The sequence below is a fragment of the Euprymna scolopes genome, chromosome 11 (genome assembly GCF_053919585.1).
Source record: "Euprymna scolopes isolate OS-2025 chromosome 11, ASM5391958v1, whole genome shotgun sequence".
Taxonomy (NCBI): Eukaryota; Metazoa; Mollusca; class Cephalopoda; order Sepiida; family Sepiolidae; genus Euprymna; species Euprymna scolopes.
Genome location: NC_136492.1, coordinates 29,471,676 through 29,492,572, shown reverse-complemented (window position 1 = coordinate 29,492,572; position 20,897 = coordinate 29,471,676). Strand labels below are relative to the sequence as shown.

Genomic DNA, 20,897 nt, shown 5'->3' with positions numbered 1-20,897 from the left:
ATGCTCTCGTTCTGTCAGCCATGACTGGATAGAGGTCCTAAGTAATTCACAATTGTATTTTTCAGTCACCCACACTGAGGATTGAACCGTCAGCCTTCAGGAGAATATCACATTTACAATTGATTTTATCATGGTTCAATTCTCAGTGCGGGCAACAGCAAAATACAATTGCTAATTACTTAGGACCTCTATCCAATCATGGCTGACGGAACAAGAACATGCTAACCATGTGAAGTAAATAAAGGGTTCCATTTGAAATTCCGTCCAAATTCACGAGTTTTACAAGATACATCTGAAGAAGGTCGGAGGTTACATCGACCGAAACATTATGAAAATGACACAAGATGAGAACAGTAGTCTGAAGAATCCAAATAATACGAATAACCAATCCTCATCTAAAAAATTCAGAAACGTAGATTCTTTATATTCAGAAACGTAGATTCTTTATATTCAGAAACGTAGATTCTTTATATTCAGAAACGTAGATTCTTTATATTCAGAAACGTAGATTCTTTATATTCAGAAACGTAGATTCTTTATATTCAGAAACGTAGATTCTTTATATTCAGAAACGTAGATTCTTTATATTCAGAAACGTAGATTCTTTATATTCAGAAACGTAGATTCTTTATATTCAGAAACGTAGATTCTTTATATTCAGAAACGTAGATTCTTTATATTCAGAAACGTAGATTCTTTATATTCAGAAACGTAGATTCTTTATATTCAGAAACGTAGATTCTTTATATTCAGAAACGTAGATTCTTTATATTCAGAAACGTAGATTCTTTATATTCAGAAACGTAGATTCTTTATATTCAGAAACGTAGATTCTTTATATTCAGAAACGTAGATTCTTTATATTCAGAAACGTAGATTCTTTATATTCAGAAACGTAGATTCTTTATGTTCCGACCATAACTACTATTCTCATCTGTACTTTTATTTTCACAACGTTTTGCTCAATGTAACCTCTGACCTTCTTCAGATGCATCTTTCCAAACCCGTGAATCTATACAGAATTTTGAACTGAATAATTTATTTAATCCACGAGTAGATTATTCTTGTCCCATCAGCTATGACTGGGTTGAAGTTGTCATCATCATAATGTTTTTATGTGCTAAAATGCATTGGATGACTTTGAGAAATTAACTTTCAAAGTAACCTATCTCTGACCATGTCTTTATTTATCCCTCTTTCCCGCAGATCCATATTTATCACTTCTTCCCATTTTTTCCCCCGTGAATTGAAACTGTTACCTTAACAGTTGTACACCTACTAAGCCAAGAACTTTCATCCATTCTTTCAAAATATCATTGGAGTTTACACTTCTGCACACATCTCCCTATGCTGTCGTGAGTTAATCCTCCTCTGAGGTCATCAGATCTAAGCCTATATTGAAAACCCACATTACACATCATATCATTCTCATGTTATTTTTCTCAATCTGTGCTGGCCAGGTTTCCCCTGCCATATATCATCACACTGTGCGCATGTTCCTAATGGACTCTTAATTAATATATACAATGAATTGTTGTCAGTAGGAATTGTTTTAGCATTAAATAACCCCAAAATGTTTTAGATACTGTAATACACGAATAGATTTATAATAACGTGACATCTTTGAACTCTTTGAAAAGTTCAAGGAAGTTTGATGTCAACAAAACTTTAAAGTTATGAAAAACTTTTAATTTCTAATAGAATTAGAATATCATTTACTAGCAGGGTGACTCAATGTTGCCCGGAATTCAATGATGATTAATAAACGTTTCACACTCCCATATTTTTATTGTTATCGAAATCAGTGAAATCACCCATTTTTCAATCAAATCGATTGATTGTCTGCTCTAGTTGGGGACCCATCGTGGTGCACTGGAAGAATCGTCTCATGCCTATTGCAGTGATTTAGTTCAAAATATATTGTAGTTTACATACTGCAGAAAATCAACTGTTGATTTTATAAAATTATTTTTTATACATGGCTTGAATTAAAGTTTAAAATGCTAAAGTCAAGTATCATACTTCAATTGTGTTCTAAACAGAAATAATTCATTTCGAACATGCCCCTGTCATATCAAAGAACCTTCTGGGTATTTTAAATGCCTGGCCTTACTGCTTCTGTTGTAATAAAACTTCTCAAATGCAGTTGTGATGTTAGGCTGTGTAAGGTGTTAACTTAGATCAAAATCGCTTGTTCCCTTATTGATTGGATTATTTTGATTATCAATTATTGATGCTTATCAAAGATATTTCAATACAAAACCTATCTAAGAACACTGCCAGGCACATATTGTACCTTTGTGTGAAATTTCGTAATAATCAGCCCAGATTAAAACCTGACATCTTACCGCTTGGCCACGATGGGACAGGAACTGTAAAATGTTTTAATTTAATGATTAAAAAGTTAAGTGGCAGTTGCAAAAAATTGGTGAAAATCCTTCATGAAAATTTGTATGCCTTTGTTTTTTGTGAATTTGTAACACACATTTGTAAGGGGGTGATCAAGAGATTTTAGTCTTACTAGAAGTTTAATCAGTCGAAAGGGAACAAACTCATATACACGCAAAGTTCTTTTTATATAATAGTAGAGATTATTAGTATAGAATTTAACACAATGTGGGAAACATTAATTCTAAATCATGTGTGTGTGTGTGTGTATATATATATATATATATATATATATATATATATATATACGTTTTATTTTTTATTACCGTATCTTTCTGTTGACTTACATTATTGTTTCAGCTACCCGACCGTTTATTTTTGGCCGTCTGTAGCTTCCTCAGACTTTTACAGGGTTCTATAAAAGTCTGAGGAAGCTACAGACGGCCAAAAAAACGGCTGGGTAGCTGAAACAATAATGTAACTCAACAGAAAGATACGGTAATAAAAAATAAAATGCATATTTGCTCTACAACAGTATTGAGCACTTCAGTTTTTATTTCTACTAAATATATATATATATATATATATATATAGTAATAATATATAATAATAAATAAATAATAATAAATATAAAAAACATATAGCAATAATATGTAGTAATCTATATCTATATATATAAAAGCGAAAATGTATGTATGTATGCATGTATGTACGCTTTTCCTTGATGTCCACAAAAGGCTTCTTTCAGAGAAGCGCTCGCTCGCTTCGCAACTTCTTAAAACTTTTTATATCATCTATAAATTGTAATATCTCACACTTAACCACGGAGCTCGCCTGTCTATTTAATTTTATTGACTTTCAAACGTTAATTATTCAACATTTCCTGCATCAGCACGCGTTACATTCGGTTTTCGGTATAAACAAAAAGTGAAACTCGACTCTAATCACTGGCCAAAAGCCAGTGGTCTCTAGAGAGCTAAGTAACGTTTGGTCAATGTCGACTTCGTCATATCAGACAGTAGCTTTCATTTCGAGACGAGACACTCCCCCTAATAAACAGGGAGCTGGTTTTCCCCGAACTTAGTTAAAAACAAACAAACCGATTTATTTATTTATTTAAAAACTGTCCCACAGAAAATCCTAACTGCTGAATAGCTATCGCCGTCACGTCAATCAAAAACGCGCACCTGTTTTTTTTTCACACTTTACTATTTTCCAAATGCGCGTCGTCAAGGCTTCGTTTTTTTTTCACGGGCACCTGCTTTTTTTTACTATGTGCGTCAAGGTTTCCGTTTTTTTTTTCACACACACCTACAAACACCCGGGGAATGCCGGGTGCCCCTCGCTAGTCTATATATAAAAGGCAAAATGTGTGTTGGTGTGTGCACATTTTTTGTATGTCTAGCAAAGGCTTTGGTGGGGGGGTGCTCAGGGCAGTCACTGTTTCTTAGAACCTTTTATATGCTACCTAGATTATAATATCTCCAATTTATGAAATGAGGTCGTGTGTATCTTTTATTTGGTCGACTTTTACATGCTAGTTTCACAATATTTTTTACTCTTCGCGTGTTTGTTTGGCTTTTATATAAGCGAAACTGAATCTGTAGCAAAGGCAGCTCCCTGGCACTTGTGCCGGGGATGTCCAGAAAGCAATGAGGTTTGATCAATGCAGCCAAAACCCGTCATATCAGACAATTGCAATTCAGTTGGACACTTCCCTTTTTATGGGGAGCTGGTTTTCCCCAACATCTTGGAGGAAACAAACAAATACACAGAAACTGGCTTGCAGCCAAAGTTAAGTTTCCCCTATGGCGTGATGTTTGGCCTCATTAAATTTATGCACCTGTCATTTAACTTTTTAATTGTTAAATTAAAACACGTTATAGTTTCTGTCCCCTCGTGGCTGAGCGGTAAGATGTCAGGTTTTTTCACACGTTCTTTTCCACCTTCACCTCAAGGCTTCTGGTTCGAGCCTACCTGCCTACCAAAATGTTTTTTTGTTTCTTTCACACCTCCAAAAACATGGGCAACACCGGGCACTCACGCTAGTAAATAATAAATCTAAAATATATATAGCAATAATATGTAGTTATAAATAATGGTATATAGTGATACGTGGTAAGATTGTACACCTAAAAACAAAAATAGGTTTAAAGCTCCTTAAATAAATAATAGAATTGTCTGTAAGGACCCATGGCATAGTGGATAAAATACTTGGTAAAATTCAGTGGTAAGTTACACTCTTCTGGAGGTTGAAGGCTCAATCCACAGTGCAGGCGACATTCAAAAATGCAATTGTAAATTACTTAGGACTTCTACCCAGTCATGGCTGACGAAACGAAAGCACTCTAAAAGATTCCCTTTGAAATTCCATGCAGATTCTTAAGTTTAACAGACATTCTTTGATTAAACAGAAAGATTCCCTGACTTCAACCAGATACACCTGAAGAAGGTCAGAGTTTACATGGACCGAAATGGTGTGAAAATAACATTCAAGATAAGAGCAGTAGTTTGAAGAATCCAAATGATACAAAGTATATATATATATATATATATATATATATATATATATATATATATATATTAGTGATGGGATAATTCCAATATTTTTCTTGATTCCGATACAATTACCAATTCTGTACTAAATTCCCAATTTCGATACAATTACCGATTCCGATTCTTTATAAATCTCTTAATATTTTACTATAGAAGTTGTTATTTTGTACCGATTACTCTAAAAACACATCATAAATGTGCATGTACTGTCTCAACCGTAAAAACACACTTGTGAGGGGGGGGGAGTGATCAAGAGATTTTAGTTTTACTGGAAGTTTAAATCAATAAATTTTTATTATTTTATTATTACTACAAGCAGTGAAAGATGTTTCTAAAACCAAAGTCAAATAAACAGATAATTTAAGGAATCAGTTTTGACATCGGAAAATAGGCTCAAATTTTTCTGATACCGATTCCGATACCCCAAAAAGCTCTGATTTTTCGGATTCTTGATTCCAATTCAGATTAATCGTCCCAGCACTAATATATATATATATAATTAAGTTAATATTTTTGGTAAATCTGTATAGATCATATATTATTTTTGATAAATTTATATTATGCCATCCATAACACGTCACTCAATAAGTCCCAGGCCTAACTAACAAAACAATAACTTTTAGACAAAATTTTACTTCATTCATTAAATTGTCACTTTCTAAGGTGATGCACTGATTCCAATATTTCTGTAACAATTCTTTGCCTTTTTTCTAGAATGATATGTCTTTGGTCTCAAAAGACACCTCAGTTTCTGATGTGGCTTCTTTATTGGAGCCAAATCTATTTCCCTGGAGCGACTTTTGATGTCAGCAAGCAACCAGTAGTCTCTGGGGGCTAGACATGTGATTAGGGTGGGTGCAGAAGCAATTCAATGTACAATTTATGTAGTTTAGCCATTATTTCGATCGACTTGTGACACAGTACATTGTCTTGGTGAAAGACCATTTTTTTCTTCATTTGTTGCACCGTTTTGATGATTTCTTCCTTTAAACTCACTAATCTCTATCCTTACATATTTTTATGTGCAGGATTCACTCCTAAACTAATTAAACAATTATGAATTTTGAAATATTGCTGCTAGTCATAAGGGATCCACATGTATGTATTAAGCTTAATTTAGTTTTATGTAAAAAAGGGGTAAAAAAATTGGATGAAAATCCTTCATGAAAATTTGTATGCTTTTGTTTTTTGTGAATTTTTAACATCAATTAATAAACAGTTTCCAAATTTTAGTTGCAGTATTTTAAATGGGTCTTAGGACACATTTCCATTTGAAAATTCAGATTTGCATTGAATTTTCTCCATAGTCATTAGACACAATTAAGTAAGATTGCCGAATTTCAGTTCCTTCTTAAGACCACTTAAGCTTAAGCTTTAAATTTGAGACATTTTCTAGAATTCAAATCATGTAATGGATCTTGATAAAATTTAGAACAAGGGTTGTAGATTAATTTATTTATTGCGGACTATTATCCTCATCTTTCTTAGTTATTGTTTCACAACGTTTCGGCCAACTATTCCTCTGGCCTTCGTCAGGTGGTAGCCGCGATGGGATAGGAACTCCGAATCTCCTAACTGCATTCTCAGGAATTACTGCCATCCATAGTTGTTGTCGTCTCACCACATTTTGGCCAAGTAAGCCTCTGGCCAGCTTTGGGTAGGATTGAAACCGCTATCTTCAGACAATTCTCACCTGGAACCGTAGAAATTCAATGTTTCTATCCACTTCGGGGCCTGTGGTGCAGTGGATAGAGATGTTGGATAAGTCATTTCAGACTATTTTTCAGTCATTTTAGTTTATCGTTAAGAATTTCATGTCAATCCTACATTCACGCATTCATTCATTACACGAGAGCATGCGACTAATGGCTATCGGCCTTGTTGATATGGTTTTTATAGTTTTTTTGTGTAATATACTTAACGTTTTTGTTTTCCTGGTCACATTTTTGTAGTGCAGTCGTTTTTATTTTTTTTATTTTATTTTGTTTTACTTGATTGATTGAAGATCATGTTTTTTGTTTTTTTTAATTGAATCAATGACCTTGGTTGAAGAACCCTTCATGCTGTGCTTGTGTGACTTGCTAACAGTTCACAATGTTCAGATTATTTACATTGCTGTTTGTTTATGTTTGTAGGGGGTCTCCCCACTCCCTGTTGTTTTCGTGTGATGGATGAATATGTGATAGTCTGTTCTTCCAAATGTTGTTTCAAGGCACTTGAGAATTTTAGTTCTATTAAACCCCGGGTGTGATCATCTCAGGGATTATCTAAATCTTCCATCCCCTGGGTGATTGCTTATTGTAACCATTTAGAAATTCTTTTACTCAACTACCAGTCGTAAAACCAGTTTCATAAGGAGGAGAAGACGGGTAAAAGTTATTAGTTGCACGTCTTAATTTTGAACGGACACTTCTTCTCTCGAGCTATAAAAAATTCCATCACAGAATTGTATTTGCTTTCTACATGATAAAATTAGTGAATTGCATTAAGGTAGGTAATCAACATTATTTTTGGCATAACACACATTTTATATGCTGGCATGTGGTGGATGACTTTTAAAAATTGACTTCTAAACTAATCTATCTCTGCCATGGTTTTTTAGGGATTATTATTTGGTGCTTTTTAAGGCACTCCCTAATAAAATAATTTAACACAATTTTTCGAACAAACAACAAACCACTTCTTAAACTTAACAAGGAAAAGGTTTATTTAAAAAGGCATTAAACTCGAAGGAGGAAAAGAAGGAAGGAAGGTTCGGGACTTCATTGCTTACTAGGTAGTTACAGCCGGTGGCTGTCGTCTGATACCTAGTAGGAGCAGAGAAGCGAAAGGTCTAGTCCCTTTGAAAGCTGGTGGAGTAAGAGAGAGTTTTTTCTTCTCAGGACCGGAAGCTGTCAGGTCCTTGGGGGTTAAAAATATTCATGCACTACTCCTCTGATTGGCCAGTGTATGGCCACCATCACTCAATCAGGGAGGAATATGTGCAAGAAGAAAGAGGTCTATTTATGTCTGCTACAGTTTTTATTTATCTTTCTTTCTCTCAAGTTCATATTTGCTACTTCCTCCTATCTTTATCTTGGCTCTCCTCTGCTGATTGTCCCTGCTACTTCAACTGTCCTACATCTACTATCCAAGAACTTTCATTCATTCTTTCAAAATAGTCATATCATCAAAGTCAGATTTGATCTTTCTCTATGTTCATCAGATCTAAACCTTTAAGACTCACATTAAACATGCATCATATCATGCTCATATTTCTCTCCATGGAACACACATCCTCAACCCTCACTGGCCATATAGTTATTTTTACTCTGATTTTGTCCCTAAATGAACTAAACTAAATACAAGAAAGATCTAAACAATTGTTCTGAGGGTCAGTTAGAATCTGACCAAAGATCAATTGGAGTCTTTGAAATAGCTTGTAAATGCCTGGCATCCAGTAGGATGCTCCATCCCCAGCAAAAGTAAAAAGATAAGAAAATTTAAAATAAAAAAGAGATAACAGATGGGACTTGTTCCCTTCATAACAATTACGCTATAGTAAAACTCATAATATAAAAAATATATCATCTCACACATTGAAATAGTTGACCTTTGACTCTAACTAAAAACCATGACTCTCCATGTTATAAAGAATACTCTTTATATTATCCCTCTTTATAAATCTCAATGTTTGTGTTTATTTAATGTTTGTGTGTTTCCTATTGAAAAAAAAAAAAAATCATTAGTGAATATACATAAAATCTAAAAGTGTTATATGTAAAATTTACTCAGTAAGATAATGACAATGTTCCTAACTCTATGAATTACTCTCAAATAAAACTTAATTATTAAAATGCTCTTTATATTGTATCTAGTAAGACAAATTCAATTCTACTTACTTATAGCTATTAAGGCATAGATTTGTGATAATTTGTCAATCATAATCTACAGATAATCAGTGATGCTGGTAGTAATGTTTAGCATTATACACTTGTAATTTTATTGTTCCATTGTTATGTGAAATAGTTTAGTTGATATTAACAGTAATTAATAAAATTGTTTAATACAAAATGTGATAATAAATAGTCTTTATTTGATTTATGCAGGAAAAAGCATAAAATATAACAGTATAAATATGAATTATCTCCCCCTCTCAAAGGGGATCACTTGACTGTACATTTAAAGTAATTATCAATTCTAAGCACTGCACTTAATGTTCCAGCGAGAGGTAACAATGAAGTTCTATTTGTTTGCAATAAGCTGGATGTATAACCAAGATGTATGTATTTTTAATGTGGGTTGCTTTTAATTGAAACAAACTTAAAAACTGTCTCAGTCTAGAAGAACAAACCAGATGAAGTGCTGGATTAGAACAGATACTATACTCTGCTCCCAATAAAAATGGTGGGTAGGTAGTTGTAATTAAAAGAGAAAAAGAAATTGGCAGCAGTCCCATGACATTCATGTTATTAACTCGACACCTTAACTTCGATGTGTTCTCGTCATTGCCAAACACTTGACACATTCTCCTCCACAATTTGTCCTTCTTGGTACCCCTCTTATGAGCAAATTATATAATAAAACCACAGTAGTCAACCCTTCTTATAAATATTTTGAAATGGTGTGTATGGGGGAAGGGGTAATAAAAAAAAATAAAATCAGGAAGCAAAAGAGTATCTGATGGTTTTTCTGTGTGCATTACACAATGTATCATTTTTTTATCAAAAAAATTGATTTGCATTCTTTTGATGCATGAATTTAGTTTTTAGTTTTAATTTGTCTTTTTATATTTTTATGTGTCTGATGCAGGATAGCCCTTCTGGGCTCTGTAGAACTACAGTTAACCAAATTTTTGATTCTGTGAAACATCTCTAGCCAACGTTATGCAATACACAGTTGAAATTATGTTTTATTGAAACATCACAAATTGTTGCTCATTGGATAGTGATGTCTCTGTTTATTTCTTCTCTTACAATACATAGCTGAAGTCTGGTTTTAGTTACATGTCATAAGGTGTTGCTTATTGGATAGTGATGTCTCTGTTTCTTTCTCTCTTTTGTAATACACAGCTGAAGTCTGGTTTTAGTTACATGTCATAAGTTGTTGCTTATTGGATAGTGATGTCTCTGTTTCTTTCTTCTCTTACAATACATAGCTGAAGTCTGGTTTTAGTTATATGTCATAAATTGTTGCTTATTGGATAGTGATGTCTCTGTTTCTTTCTTCTCTTACAATACACAGCTGAAGTCTGGTTTTAGTTACATGTCATAAGTTGTTGCTTATTGGATAGTGATGTCTCTGTTTCTTTCTATCTTTTGTAATACACAGCTGAGGTCTGGTTTTAGTTACATGTTGTAAGTTGTTGCTCATTGGATAGTGATGTCTCTGTTTCTTTCTTTTCTTGTAATACACAGCTGAAGTCTACATTTGTTGACAAGTCATTAGTTGTTGCTCAGTGGATAGTAAGGTCCCTCTGTTTTTTTTTTCTCAAATCTGTCTTGTTACAGTTGTATCTTTCTTCAGCAGACGTAAAAGTTATTAAAAATGATGGCACACAATCGTTTGGTCTTAAAAATGCTTCTGGGATTTTCTTTTCTTTTCCCATGCATGGCATACATATATGATATCATTAATAGGAAAATGGGAGCAGCTGTCTCAAAGCATAACCACTTTCTTCCACAGTTCAAATTAAAGAAAGATCTCATCACTTACATATGTCTCACTTGTGACTTTCTGTTTGGTAACGCAATATTCTAACAAGTAGCTTAATTCAAAAATTTTAACTTCTAATAGAATTTTCCAATATTCAAACCTTATATGGAAAAAACAGTTTTTAACCTTATTTTTAAACATCCACGTTTTCCTATAAAAGTCAGATTTTTTCAACGGACCTTTCATGTCTGTAATAAAAACCTCATTTGTATGACTTATTTTTAGTTATATCTTTATAATTTTGATTTTATTTGAATATTCTAACCAAACATGTCTTTTACTTAACATTTCTGAATTTTTGAGATGAGGATTGGTTATTTGTATTCATCGGACTACTGTTCTCATCTTGAGTGTGATTTTCACAACGTTTCGGTCGATGTAACCTCAGACCTTCTTCAGGTGTATTACAGAAACATTCCAGAGTTCGACAAGATACACCTGAAGAAGGTCAGAGGTTACATCAACCGAAACATTGTGAAATTCACACTCAAGATGAGAACAGTAGTCCGATGAATACGGATGTCTTTTATTTTCTTTTTTTTTTTTTTTTTTATTTGTTTCTCAGTGTTTTGTTGTTGTGATGGAAGCCTGTAAACCTGTCCCTCAATTAATGGTACTTTATGAATCGTCAGGAACGCAGATACAGTTTTCAGATGGATCCAGTCTCAGATTGGCTCCCTGCGGCACCTCCTTTTCACATTTGGCATCGGCACATCCTGGAGATCATCCTCTACAAGGTGCAGTTGTTTACAACACCTTTTCTACCTTCATCCATTTCTTATTTAAGCAGATAAACAAAAAGGATCGGTTCTTATTAAAAAACAAAACTAAACAAAAATCTGTATGATGTATGTCATGATGAAAAGAAAGTATCATGCACCAAAAATCATGTAAAATGATCAAATAGTTTTATTTTTAAATATAAAAATAAATTTTTTTGGTTAAATGAACAATGACAATATCATGACACCATCTTGAAAACAAGCTAAAAACCCAAATAATTCAAACTTGCAAGATTTTCGAAAGTCATTTTTAACATGGAGAGAGGGACATTAGAAAAACTCAAATTTGCTTAAAAATGATTTTTTTTATAAAAATAAAACTACTTGATCAATTCATGTGATTTTCGGAATACGATATTTTCTTTTCGTTACAGGCGGCACATACATCATACAGATTTTCTTTATTTTTGTTTTTGATATAGGGAGAATTCTGGACAAGGATGAGATTTTTTTAATAATTCTGTTACTTGTGAATTAATGTTATAATGATTGCAATGTAATTATTGTATAGGGTTTACCAATTTGTTAACTGATGGTCTATGATGTCTAATGATATGTGTTATGAATTTAATACCAACTCAAAAATAAGTAGAGATCAAGGTATAATCGTTAACAGATTTATTCAACAACTTACAAATTAAATGGTAAGGTAGAAGCCGCTGGATGCATGATGATTAAATTTTTGTTCTGGTAGAGCCAGAGTATGAATGTGTCATCCATATGTCGAAGCTGCATTGTTGGCTTTAGTGATGCTAATCCTAACGCCATTTCCTCAAAGTATTTCATATATACATTCACCAGTATTGGGAACAGTCGTGATCCAATCACCAGATCTTTAAACTGATAAATCAGACTTTGCTTCTAACGCGCCAAATTTTCATTCATAATTTTTGTACCATGTTATTGACAATATAATAACATAATTACCAACAATTTGTTTTAAAATTTAGATTACAGATTTTTCGTTTTTGTTTTTTTTTTTTAATATAGCAGGAATTTTGGACAAAAACTGAATAATTTTCTTTTTTCTTCTTTATAATATTTCAGAGAAAACTTGCATTCTCCAGCGGACGCAATACGTGACGAGTGCTTACAAAAATAAAGTCAGTCAGGCTGTGGGTTTTCGCAATCTATTTGCAGAACGTCCGTTTTTGTGCAAGAATCTATTTGAAGGAGAAGGTGAAGAAATTGTAAGTAACTTTTTTGGAGTCTGCTTTCAATTTATTTACTTGAAATATCATAAGGAACAATACTTACCTTTCATATATATATAACACGTCACTAAATAAGTCTTGGGTCTAACTAAGAAAACAACTTTTGAACAAAATTTTATTTGATTCATCAACATAGTTTCATGATATACTGTTTCAAATATGAAGTATTATGTCTTTTTTTGTAGAATAATTTAACTTTGGTCTCAAAATACTCATCAGTTTCAGATAACTTCTTCATTGGAGCCATATCTCTTTCCCTGTAGCATTCTTTTTAGGCCTCTCAGTAGTTGCGGGAGATCAGATTTGGATAATAGGATAGGTGTGTAAGCAATTCAAAGTGTAATTAGTGTAGTTTTGCCATTGTCATGATTAACTTGATATGGTGCAATGTCTTGGTGAAAGAGATTCTCCCTTTTTCAAGGTAATGGATGAACAAAATACCTTGCATATCCAAATATATGGAGGCCAAAACCTTGCCTGCTGATGTTTGCATCTTTGGTCATTTTAGACGGCATTTATCTGTACAGTTCACTCGCCACCATCATATACTTCAGCCATATACTACCCAGCTACATACTCTATTAATATATCACGTATAGAAAGTAATATAAATGAAGGTACAAGGTATAATAAAAGTATGTTTGTTTTTCTTTATTGTAATGGTCACAAATCTCGATCAGACAGCAAGTAACCAGTTGACAATAACAACAGATAACAAGTAGCTTAGGACAATAATAACGACAACAACAAAAAAAACAAAACTGCCAGTATCCTATCCTATCCTGTCCATCTATCTATCTATATATGTCTGTCTGTCTGAGTTTGTACCTTATAGACTCTGTAATGGCTGGGCAGATTTTTATGAGAGTGCTTGATGTGTCTTATGTAGGTTTTGTATCAGAAAGCATCCGAAAGGAAGAAGTCCGAATTTGATGAAAGCTAACACTTTTATACAACCTAATATCACAAGTGCATTTGAGGAGTTTTATCACTGTACAAGCAAAAAGTCATAGTCTCTAAAATCAAGTGTAGATTCTTTTATAAGACGGGGGCACATTCAAAATGAATGTTTCTTTTTAGAGCGCAATTAAACCATGATACTTGACTTTTGTACGTTTAACTTTAATTCAGGTGATTATGTAAAAGTAATTTCATAATATTAACAATTGGTTCTTTTATAAGACAGGGGCGCATTCAAAATGAATGTTTCTGTTTAGAGCAAAATTGGATCATTATACTTGACTTTTGCATTTTAAACTTTAATTCAAGCCATTATTTACAGATAATTTTATAAAATTAACAGTAGATTCATTACAGGGCAACATAGGACTATAATGTATTGTGGATTAAGTTACTGTGGGGAGATGTGTGAAGCTTCTTCCCAGTACAATTTAACTGATTTCGATGACAATAAAAGAATGGAAGGGTGGAAAATTTGTTGATCTTCATTCGATCCTGGACAACGTCGGGTCTCCCTGCTAGTATGTCTATAAAGCCATTATTTGCATATGCATGAGGTATTGTCACCATATCTGCATTGGAATATCAACTTCTCATCTTTCCATATTAGGCAGCATCCAAAAGAGTATTCAATCTAATGATTCCAATCAAGTTCCAGCCCGTTATATTATCGTATGTCACATCCCTGTGTTTGTTTTACAAGTACTTCAATGGAATGTGCTCCGATGACTCTATGGTATTTGTGTACCCTCAACACAAATACTCCTAACTCTCATTACCAAGTGAAAATCTTATTGTTTATTGAGACAGTAACGATTACAGTTCTGAATAGTGTGAATACGCACATTGTCTTCGTTAATTGAGTGAATGGATAATTTGCATAATCAAAATATCTTGTAAGAATAATATATATATATATATATATATCTTGTGGAATATGGAAATGACAATTTTCAAAAAAAAGAAAAATGGTGGTCTCATTAGAGCAATAGACCAGCTTCAATAATTGCTAAAAAAAATTGAAAATTAAACAAAATATTGGTAGAAACACTTCCAATAAATGTAACTAATTATGTGAAAATGTAATGTTTTACCAGTATTTTGTTTAATTTTCAATTTTTGAGCGATTATCAAAGCTCTAATGAAACCACCATTTTAAAAAATTTTTAACTTGATAGATTTTATACTACTATTATTTTTAAGTAAAAGAAAAACCCTTCAAAATAAGTTAAAACATACAAAAAAAATCTTGTGAAGGTAGGTAGAAGAGTAACGTAGCCTGTGTTTGATAATTTAGTTGTTGTGTATATATTTTTTTAACCCTTTGTTTTTTTTTGCTTTGTTGGCTATTGTAAAAACTACCCAGAGTTGGAATACAAAGCCTCTGGCTCTGACTCCTCTATGAGTATACCTCCAACTCGTCTTTATATAATTAAACCTTTAGGTACTTGTATAGTTTAATCAAGACATTAAAAAATGAAAATATCGAAAAAAGGTTATATTGTACGTATTCGTTATGGAACGAATTTCTCTGAAAAAAAATTTAACTTAATTTCATCAAGTAGTTTTTATTTTACAGCGAAAAAACAATTTGTTATGATACTGAGCAAAAGGTTCGATTTTTAGGAAGAAAAGCTAGTATTAAAGATGGGGAGGGGATGTCGGCGCTTTAACTGGAGTTATCTCCCCGTGACATGTTCAACAAATTTCATAATGGCTGACTTCAGCGCGCTCTCATAAAAACGTGTTTTTCTGCTGTAAAATTAAAACTACTTGATCAAATTAAATGAAATTTTTTTTTTGAGATCTTCAGTCCAAAGTGGATACGTACAATATAACCTTTTTTCGATATTTTCATTTTTGAATGTCTTGATTAAACTGTACAAATACCAACCTTTATACCTCATAAAATCTATGTATATATGCTTTTAACCTCAATATCTATCGGTAATATTATAACTGGTTTATATTATTTGGGCTACTGTTCTCGTTTTGGTTGTTATTTTCACAATATTTTTAGATGATGTAAACCACAAACCTTTTTCATGTGCGTCTGTTTGAACTTGGGAATCTATAGAGAATTTCAAAGTGAACCCTTTGCTTAATCTATGAGAGTAAATTTCTCTATGATCAAGGAGAAGTGTTTATTTTTATGCTAGTTTTCGTTTTTATCACCTGTAGTAAGGATTGAACCTTCAATCTCCAGAAAACTGCCACTGATTGTTTTCTCATATGAATTTTAGCAGCTTTAAAGCTAATCTTGTCTAGGTGTGTAGTATTACTACCTATTACTATATAGGCTTCTAAGACTGAAATGTTTTGAAAAAAAGGAACAAAGTGTAGTATCTGTTCCGATGCGATTTTTAGTCTACTTTGACCTTGGTCAATGATGAAGTTCTTTTAGACTGATACAATTTGTATTTTTGTTCCAATCCAGAGTGTCTCTTGGGGAGCTGGATTTTCCCTCTAACTTGTCTCTAACTTTGCCCTTGTGGGAAGGCAAGTAAATATGGACAATCAAGATGAGAATAGTTGTCTGAATAGTAGAAATCATCAGTTCTCATCTAAAAAAAAATTCTGAAACGCATGATTGATGCATGTCAAAGGATAAAAAAACAAACTAGAGCCATTTCTCTATCTCTACTATTATATAAAAGTCACTTCGTGTGTGAGTTCCTTCCTCTTATGTTCCGAAATGGCTGAGCCTATCTTTTGCAAATTTCATATAAAGGTAGTTTATATGTCTGGCAGTGTTCTTAGATATGTTTTGTACAAAAATGCATCCGCTAAAATCAAAAAATCCAATCTAAAAAATAGCTTTCCTCTCTTATAGATAAAAAAACAATTTTTACAGGAGAATATTTTATGTTACACTGGCCAAGGGAGATAATAAAATTTTAGCAAATCATTTAAAAAAAAAAAAACAGATTTACTATAACCTGATGATATAGCTTAGTGATAGAGCATTCAACTACAGATTGAATGAGAACCTGTTCAAGCCCAGGTGTACCTCACCATTTTATTTTAATTTTTTCTTATTAATGAGTTTAATTTATGATAAAAGAAGAGGCACCATTTTAAAATTGCCGCAAATCATTTTGTTTGCATATTTTAAAACTAAACATTAATCAAAAGTGACTTTTCCAAGGCATTCATTTATCAAGCCCAAATACCATTTTACGTTAATGATACATTTTTTGCATTATATAATACATCAATAATTCCCCCCACTCTTTATCTGTGCCTAAACCTAAACGTAGATTCCATGAACAAAGCTTCTTTCTTAGAACTGCATGCCTGTGGAATTGTCTTCCGTTTTCCTGCTTTCCGGCTGACTACAATATGGTTGTCTTCAAGTCTAACGTAAACAAGTTCTTGATGAGCCGTTCCATATAAGTTAACAAATTTACCGAATTGATTACTATATTGTCCAATTTCTACTGTACACACTTTAACCCTTATCCTCGAGTGGTCTCTTGGTCTTGATAATGTGGTGATGCCTGTATATAACAAAAAAAAAAAAAAATCCTTTTTTTTTTTTTTTTTTTTTACAACGGGGTTGTTTATTTATACCCGTATTCTTGATTTGACTACTAAAAAAAATTAACGCAAATTCATTACAGGAAACAGCAACTCGCAGCTTATTAATCAATCAATTTAAACAAATACGGACAGAATTTGATGAACAACATTATCATTATTATGGCAAATTATTCCTCGTAATATGTAATAATCAATAGAGGATTGATTCTATAATAATACATACGCAATCTGGATAAATTAAAATATCATGTTTAAGCATATTGTACGACCGGGTAACGCCAGGCTGCCAGCTAGTAAAATATAATTTGAGCTGGTGTTTGCATAGTTTTACCAACTCTAACTACAATGATCTCTTAATTGTTTCTGATTCCACGACCCTCATTCAAGTCCAATTGGATCTATCGTGTTCATTTATGTACTCATACTATTGGTAATACTGGCATGATCCTGCATTTACTCTGCAGCAATGGATTAAATGACAACTTGTTTTCAATTAATTGTGTTAAGTAGTGAAAGCAGATGCTTAAATGAACTGGTTTGAATGACACCTAAAAGGTCAGAGGTAATCTAAAAGCGGAACTCTAGAAAACCGTGTGACTTCTGGAAAAAAGGGGTTTCACTCTTTTTTCTGGCTGACAACTGAAGTGGGGTAAAAAGCACTGTTCCCGGAGCCTAGTGAGTGTTACTGTGGTTATGTACAATGTAGATAAGTGTAAGGTTCTTGTCCAGAATTCTCCTTATATTAAAAAACAAAAATATAGAAAAATATTTATAAGAAAGATAAAAAAGAAAAGGAAAATCATGTAAATTCATGAAGTAGTTTTTCTTTAAGAAAAAAAAAAAATTATTGGTAACCAAAGAATGAATGTTTTGCCCACTATTTTGAAAACAGTCTAAAAAAAAAACAAAAAAAAAAAAAACAAAGGGAAATAACTCAACAATATTTCAAACTTGTGAGATTTATGTTCTTATGCCTACATATTCCCATTAATCACTTAAAAATTATTTTCTGTATATAAATAAAACTAATTGATCAATTTACATAACTTTTGGAAAACAATATTTTCATTTCATTACAGGTACAATCATGCTGATTTTTCTTTATTTTTGTTTTTAATATGGAGGAATTCTGGACAAGAACCAAGTGTAGTTAGACAGGTGATTTATCTGTCTATCTGTTTGCCTCATTCTCTTTCCCTCTCATGTATAAGAAGTCAATCAGTTTTCTGTTCCTATTCTTTTTAATAAACCTTTGTAAACCAAATAACAAAGTGTCAGCTTGGTTTTTATCAATGCTTACAATGATGATGATAGTCATGAGAAGATCAACACATATGTTTATCACGAACCTGAGTTCACAATGAAACGTGGATGTATATGTACACAATGTTAAGGTGTAATACCATGATCAGCCAAACGCATATATGCATAATAAATATGGAGCTTTACGTATCCTAAGCAACCAAATTCCTCATGAATGTCATTTGCTAACAAGGCTTTACAAGGCAATGATTCGTCCCCACTTTTCTTTTTTTACACAGTGGTCACCACTTATCAAGGCCCGGAAGCCACTCAGGGATAAGGGTTATTGCAAGTACATTACGTTAGTGTGGAGATTTGATGAAGTGTTTACTTAAGGGGGCGGTTCATTAGGAATTTGTTAACGTTGGACTTGAAGACATCCAAGTTGTAGTCAGGTGGGAAGCAGGCAGACAGAACAGAGTTCCACAGGCGTGCAGTTCTAAGAAAGAAGCTTTGTTCATGGAATCCGCGTTTTGATTTAGGCACAGATAAAGAGTGGGGGGAAATTTTTCACAGTGGATTCAGCTAGACGGGTGTTTTTCGTGAAAGATTGGCGAGGGGGGACCAGAGATTGGAGTTCAGACGAGCACCTGCCATGGAAATAATGATAAAACAAGGATAGGCTCGCAATGTCTCTTCTGTGGGAGAGAGGTTGCAGGGTAGAGAAAAGGGCATCCCCCACTAAGCCACGAAGTCTATTTTGTACTCTGTCAAGACAGGATAGGCTGTTTTTAGCAGCTCCTGCCCATATATGGCAACAGTATTCCATCCTTGGAGTACTTGGAATACGAGTCCCTAATGTTTACCGGAGTTGGCAATGTGTTCTCCGGTTTTCTTGAGTTTACAGCATCATACCATCAGATATATATATTGCATATTCCTTGCTGTGACCCTGTTCCCTTTTGAGTATATGATCTGCTTGGATTAGATCTGCTGTCTACTGAACAGTTGCTTCTATTGCCTACATATTATTTCATGTTTCTTGCTCTACCGCAATGCTTAAACACCACCCTGTGCTATGGCTGAACAGACCAAACCTGCGGCGATATAAATTCACATTAGACCCTCTGCATAATCACACTGGTATTTGCTCAGAGATGTACTGGTGATCTCATTTCGCATTGTGTTCTGCAACCTCAAAATTGTGTGAATGAAAGTGTATCACTGTCACATTTTCTGAGTTCTGTATTGTCTAATGTATGTTCTATTGTGATGTTCTTAAGTTTTATGCATTCCCTAATTAGCTTAATAGCCTATGTCTATTACTTACAGTTTTATGACATGGCTTAATAGAAGAACAAAATAATGGTTTGACTCTAAAGTAAACTGCGGCCTTATATATAACAATAGATCTAATGGTTTGTTTTATCCTGTGACATAAAACATATTTGATGTTACCAGATGTATATTTTGCTATCTCCAAAGGTGGGTCATCTTCTAAGGTTAATGCTAGTAAAATGAAGAGAAAAAAAAGCAGAGTCTTGCATTGAAAAGAACATATTTGCCAAAAATCCTAGCTTTTAAAATAAATATATTTCAAATATAAATTTTAATAGCACAGTTTTTTCCAATAACTCGATAATGTAACACTAGAGCTATAGTAAAAATATTTCATTATTATATATAACCACAGCAAATGTAAAGGAACAAAATTCTTGCAAATTCACCAAAAGAAATTTTTTTATTTTTGCATCATACAATTGTTTCAGTCTACCCCTAAGATATCTGTAACATTTAAAATGTATGAGGCATTTGATTTCTTGATGAAGTCATCCTCAGTATTCAAAAAAATTGAAGGTCTTCAGACTGGGAAAAAATTGTTACATTTTACATTAATGATACATTTTTTTTGCATTATATGATATATATCCCCCCCCCCTTTTTTTTTTTTACAACAGGGTTGTTTATTTATACCCGTACTCTTAATTTGACTACTGAAAAAAAAAACGAACACAAATTTATTACAGAAAACAGCAACTCGCAGCTTATTAATCAATCAACTAGTAGTTAATGAAAACGGATATTCATAGTTGTTTTGTTACGTTTCGATTAATAACAACAGGACAAGGATATCATCGTTCAGACCAACGTGGTCGACTGACCAAGTCTGGTTTATTCACGTTTATGTCCGAGAGTTTACATTATAAAACATTGAACAAAGGGGGGCAACTCCCACCGATCCAAGGGACATAACAATAGTTAAGCTTAATAAAGAACTAACAGGAAGACCTGACATTGCTCAAGATATAATGAGGAATACTTATGGTTTGTTTTTTTCATGTGCACAAAATAATGTTGGATATCGACCGGGCAACACCGAAAGGTGTGCTGGTCGACAAAATGTTTTGTCAGCTAAAATATGTTTCAGAATAATAAATATATTTAGAATATTTATTTACATTTAATAGTTCTCAGGAATGTTTTTAAGAATTTTTTTTTTTATTCAATTTTCACCCCA

General features: G+C 33.0%; 1 protein-coding gene across 3 annotated transcripts in view; it reads left to right on the top strand.

Moving 5' to 3' along the window:
- LOC145287817 (uncharacterized protein C5orf34 homolog) overlaps positions 1-20,897 on the top strand; it is a 94,006-nt gene that overhangs the window by 13,074 nt on the left and 60,035 nt on the right. For all 3 annotated transcript variants that reach the window (XM_080135677.1, XM_080135678.1, XM_080135679.1), the window contains exons 2-3: positions 11,204-11,375; positions 12,468-12,610. In XM_080135677.1, the coding sequence (XP_079991803.1) occupies positions 11,219-11,375; positions 12,468-12,610 (300 nt within the window). In that variant the 5' untranslated portion in view covers positions 11,204-11,218. The remainder of the gene's footprint in view (positions 1-11,203; positions 11,376-12,467; positions 12,611-20,897) is intronic.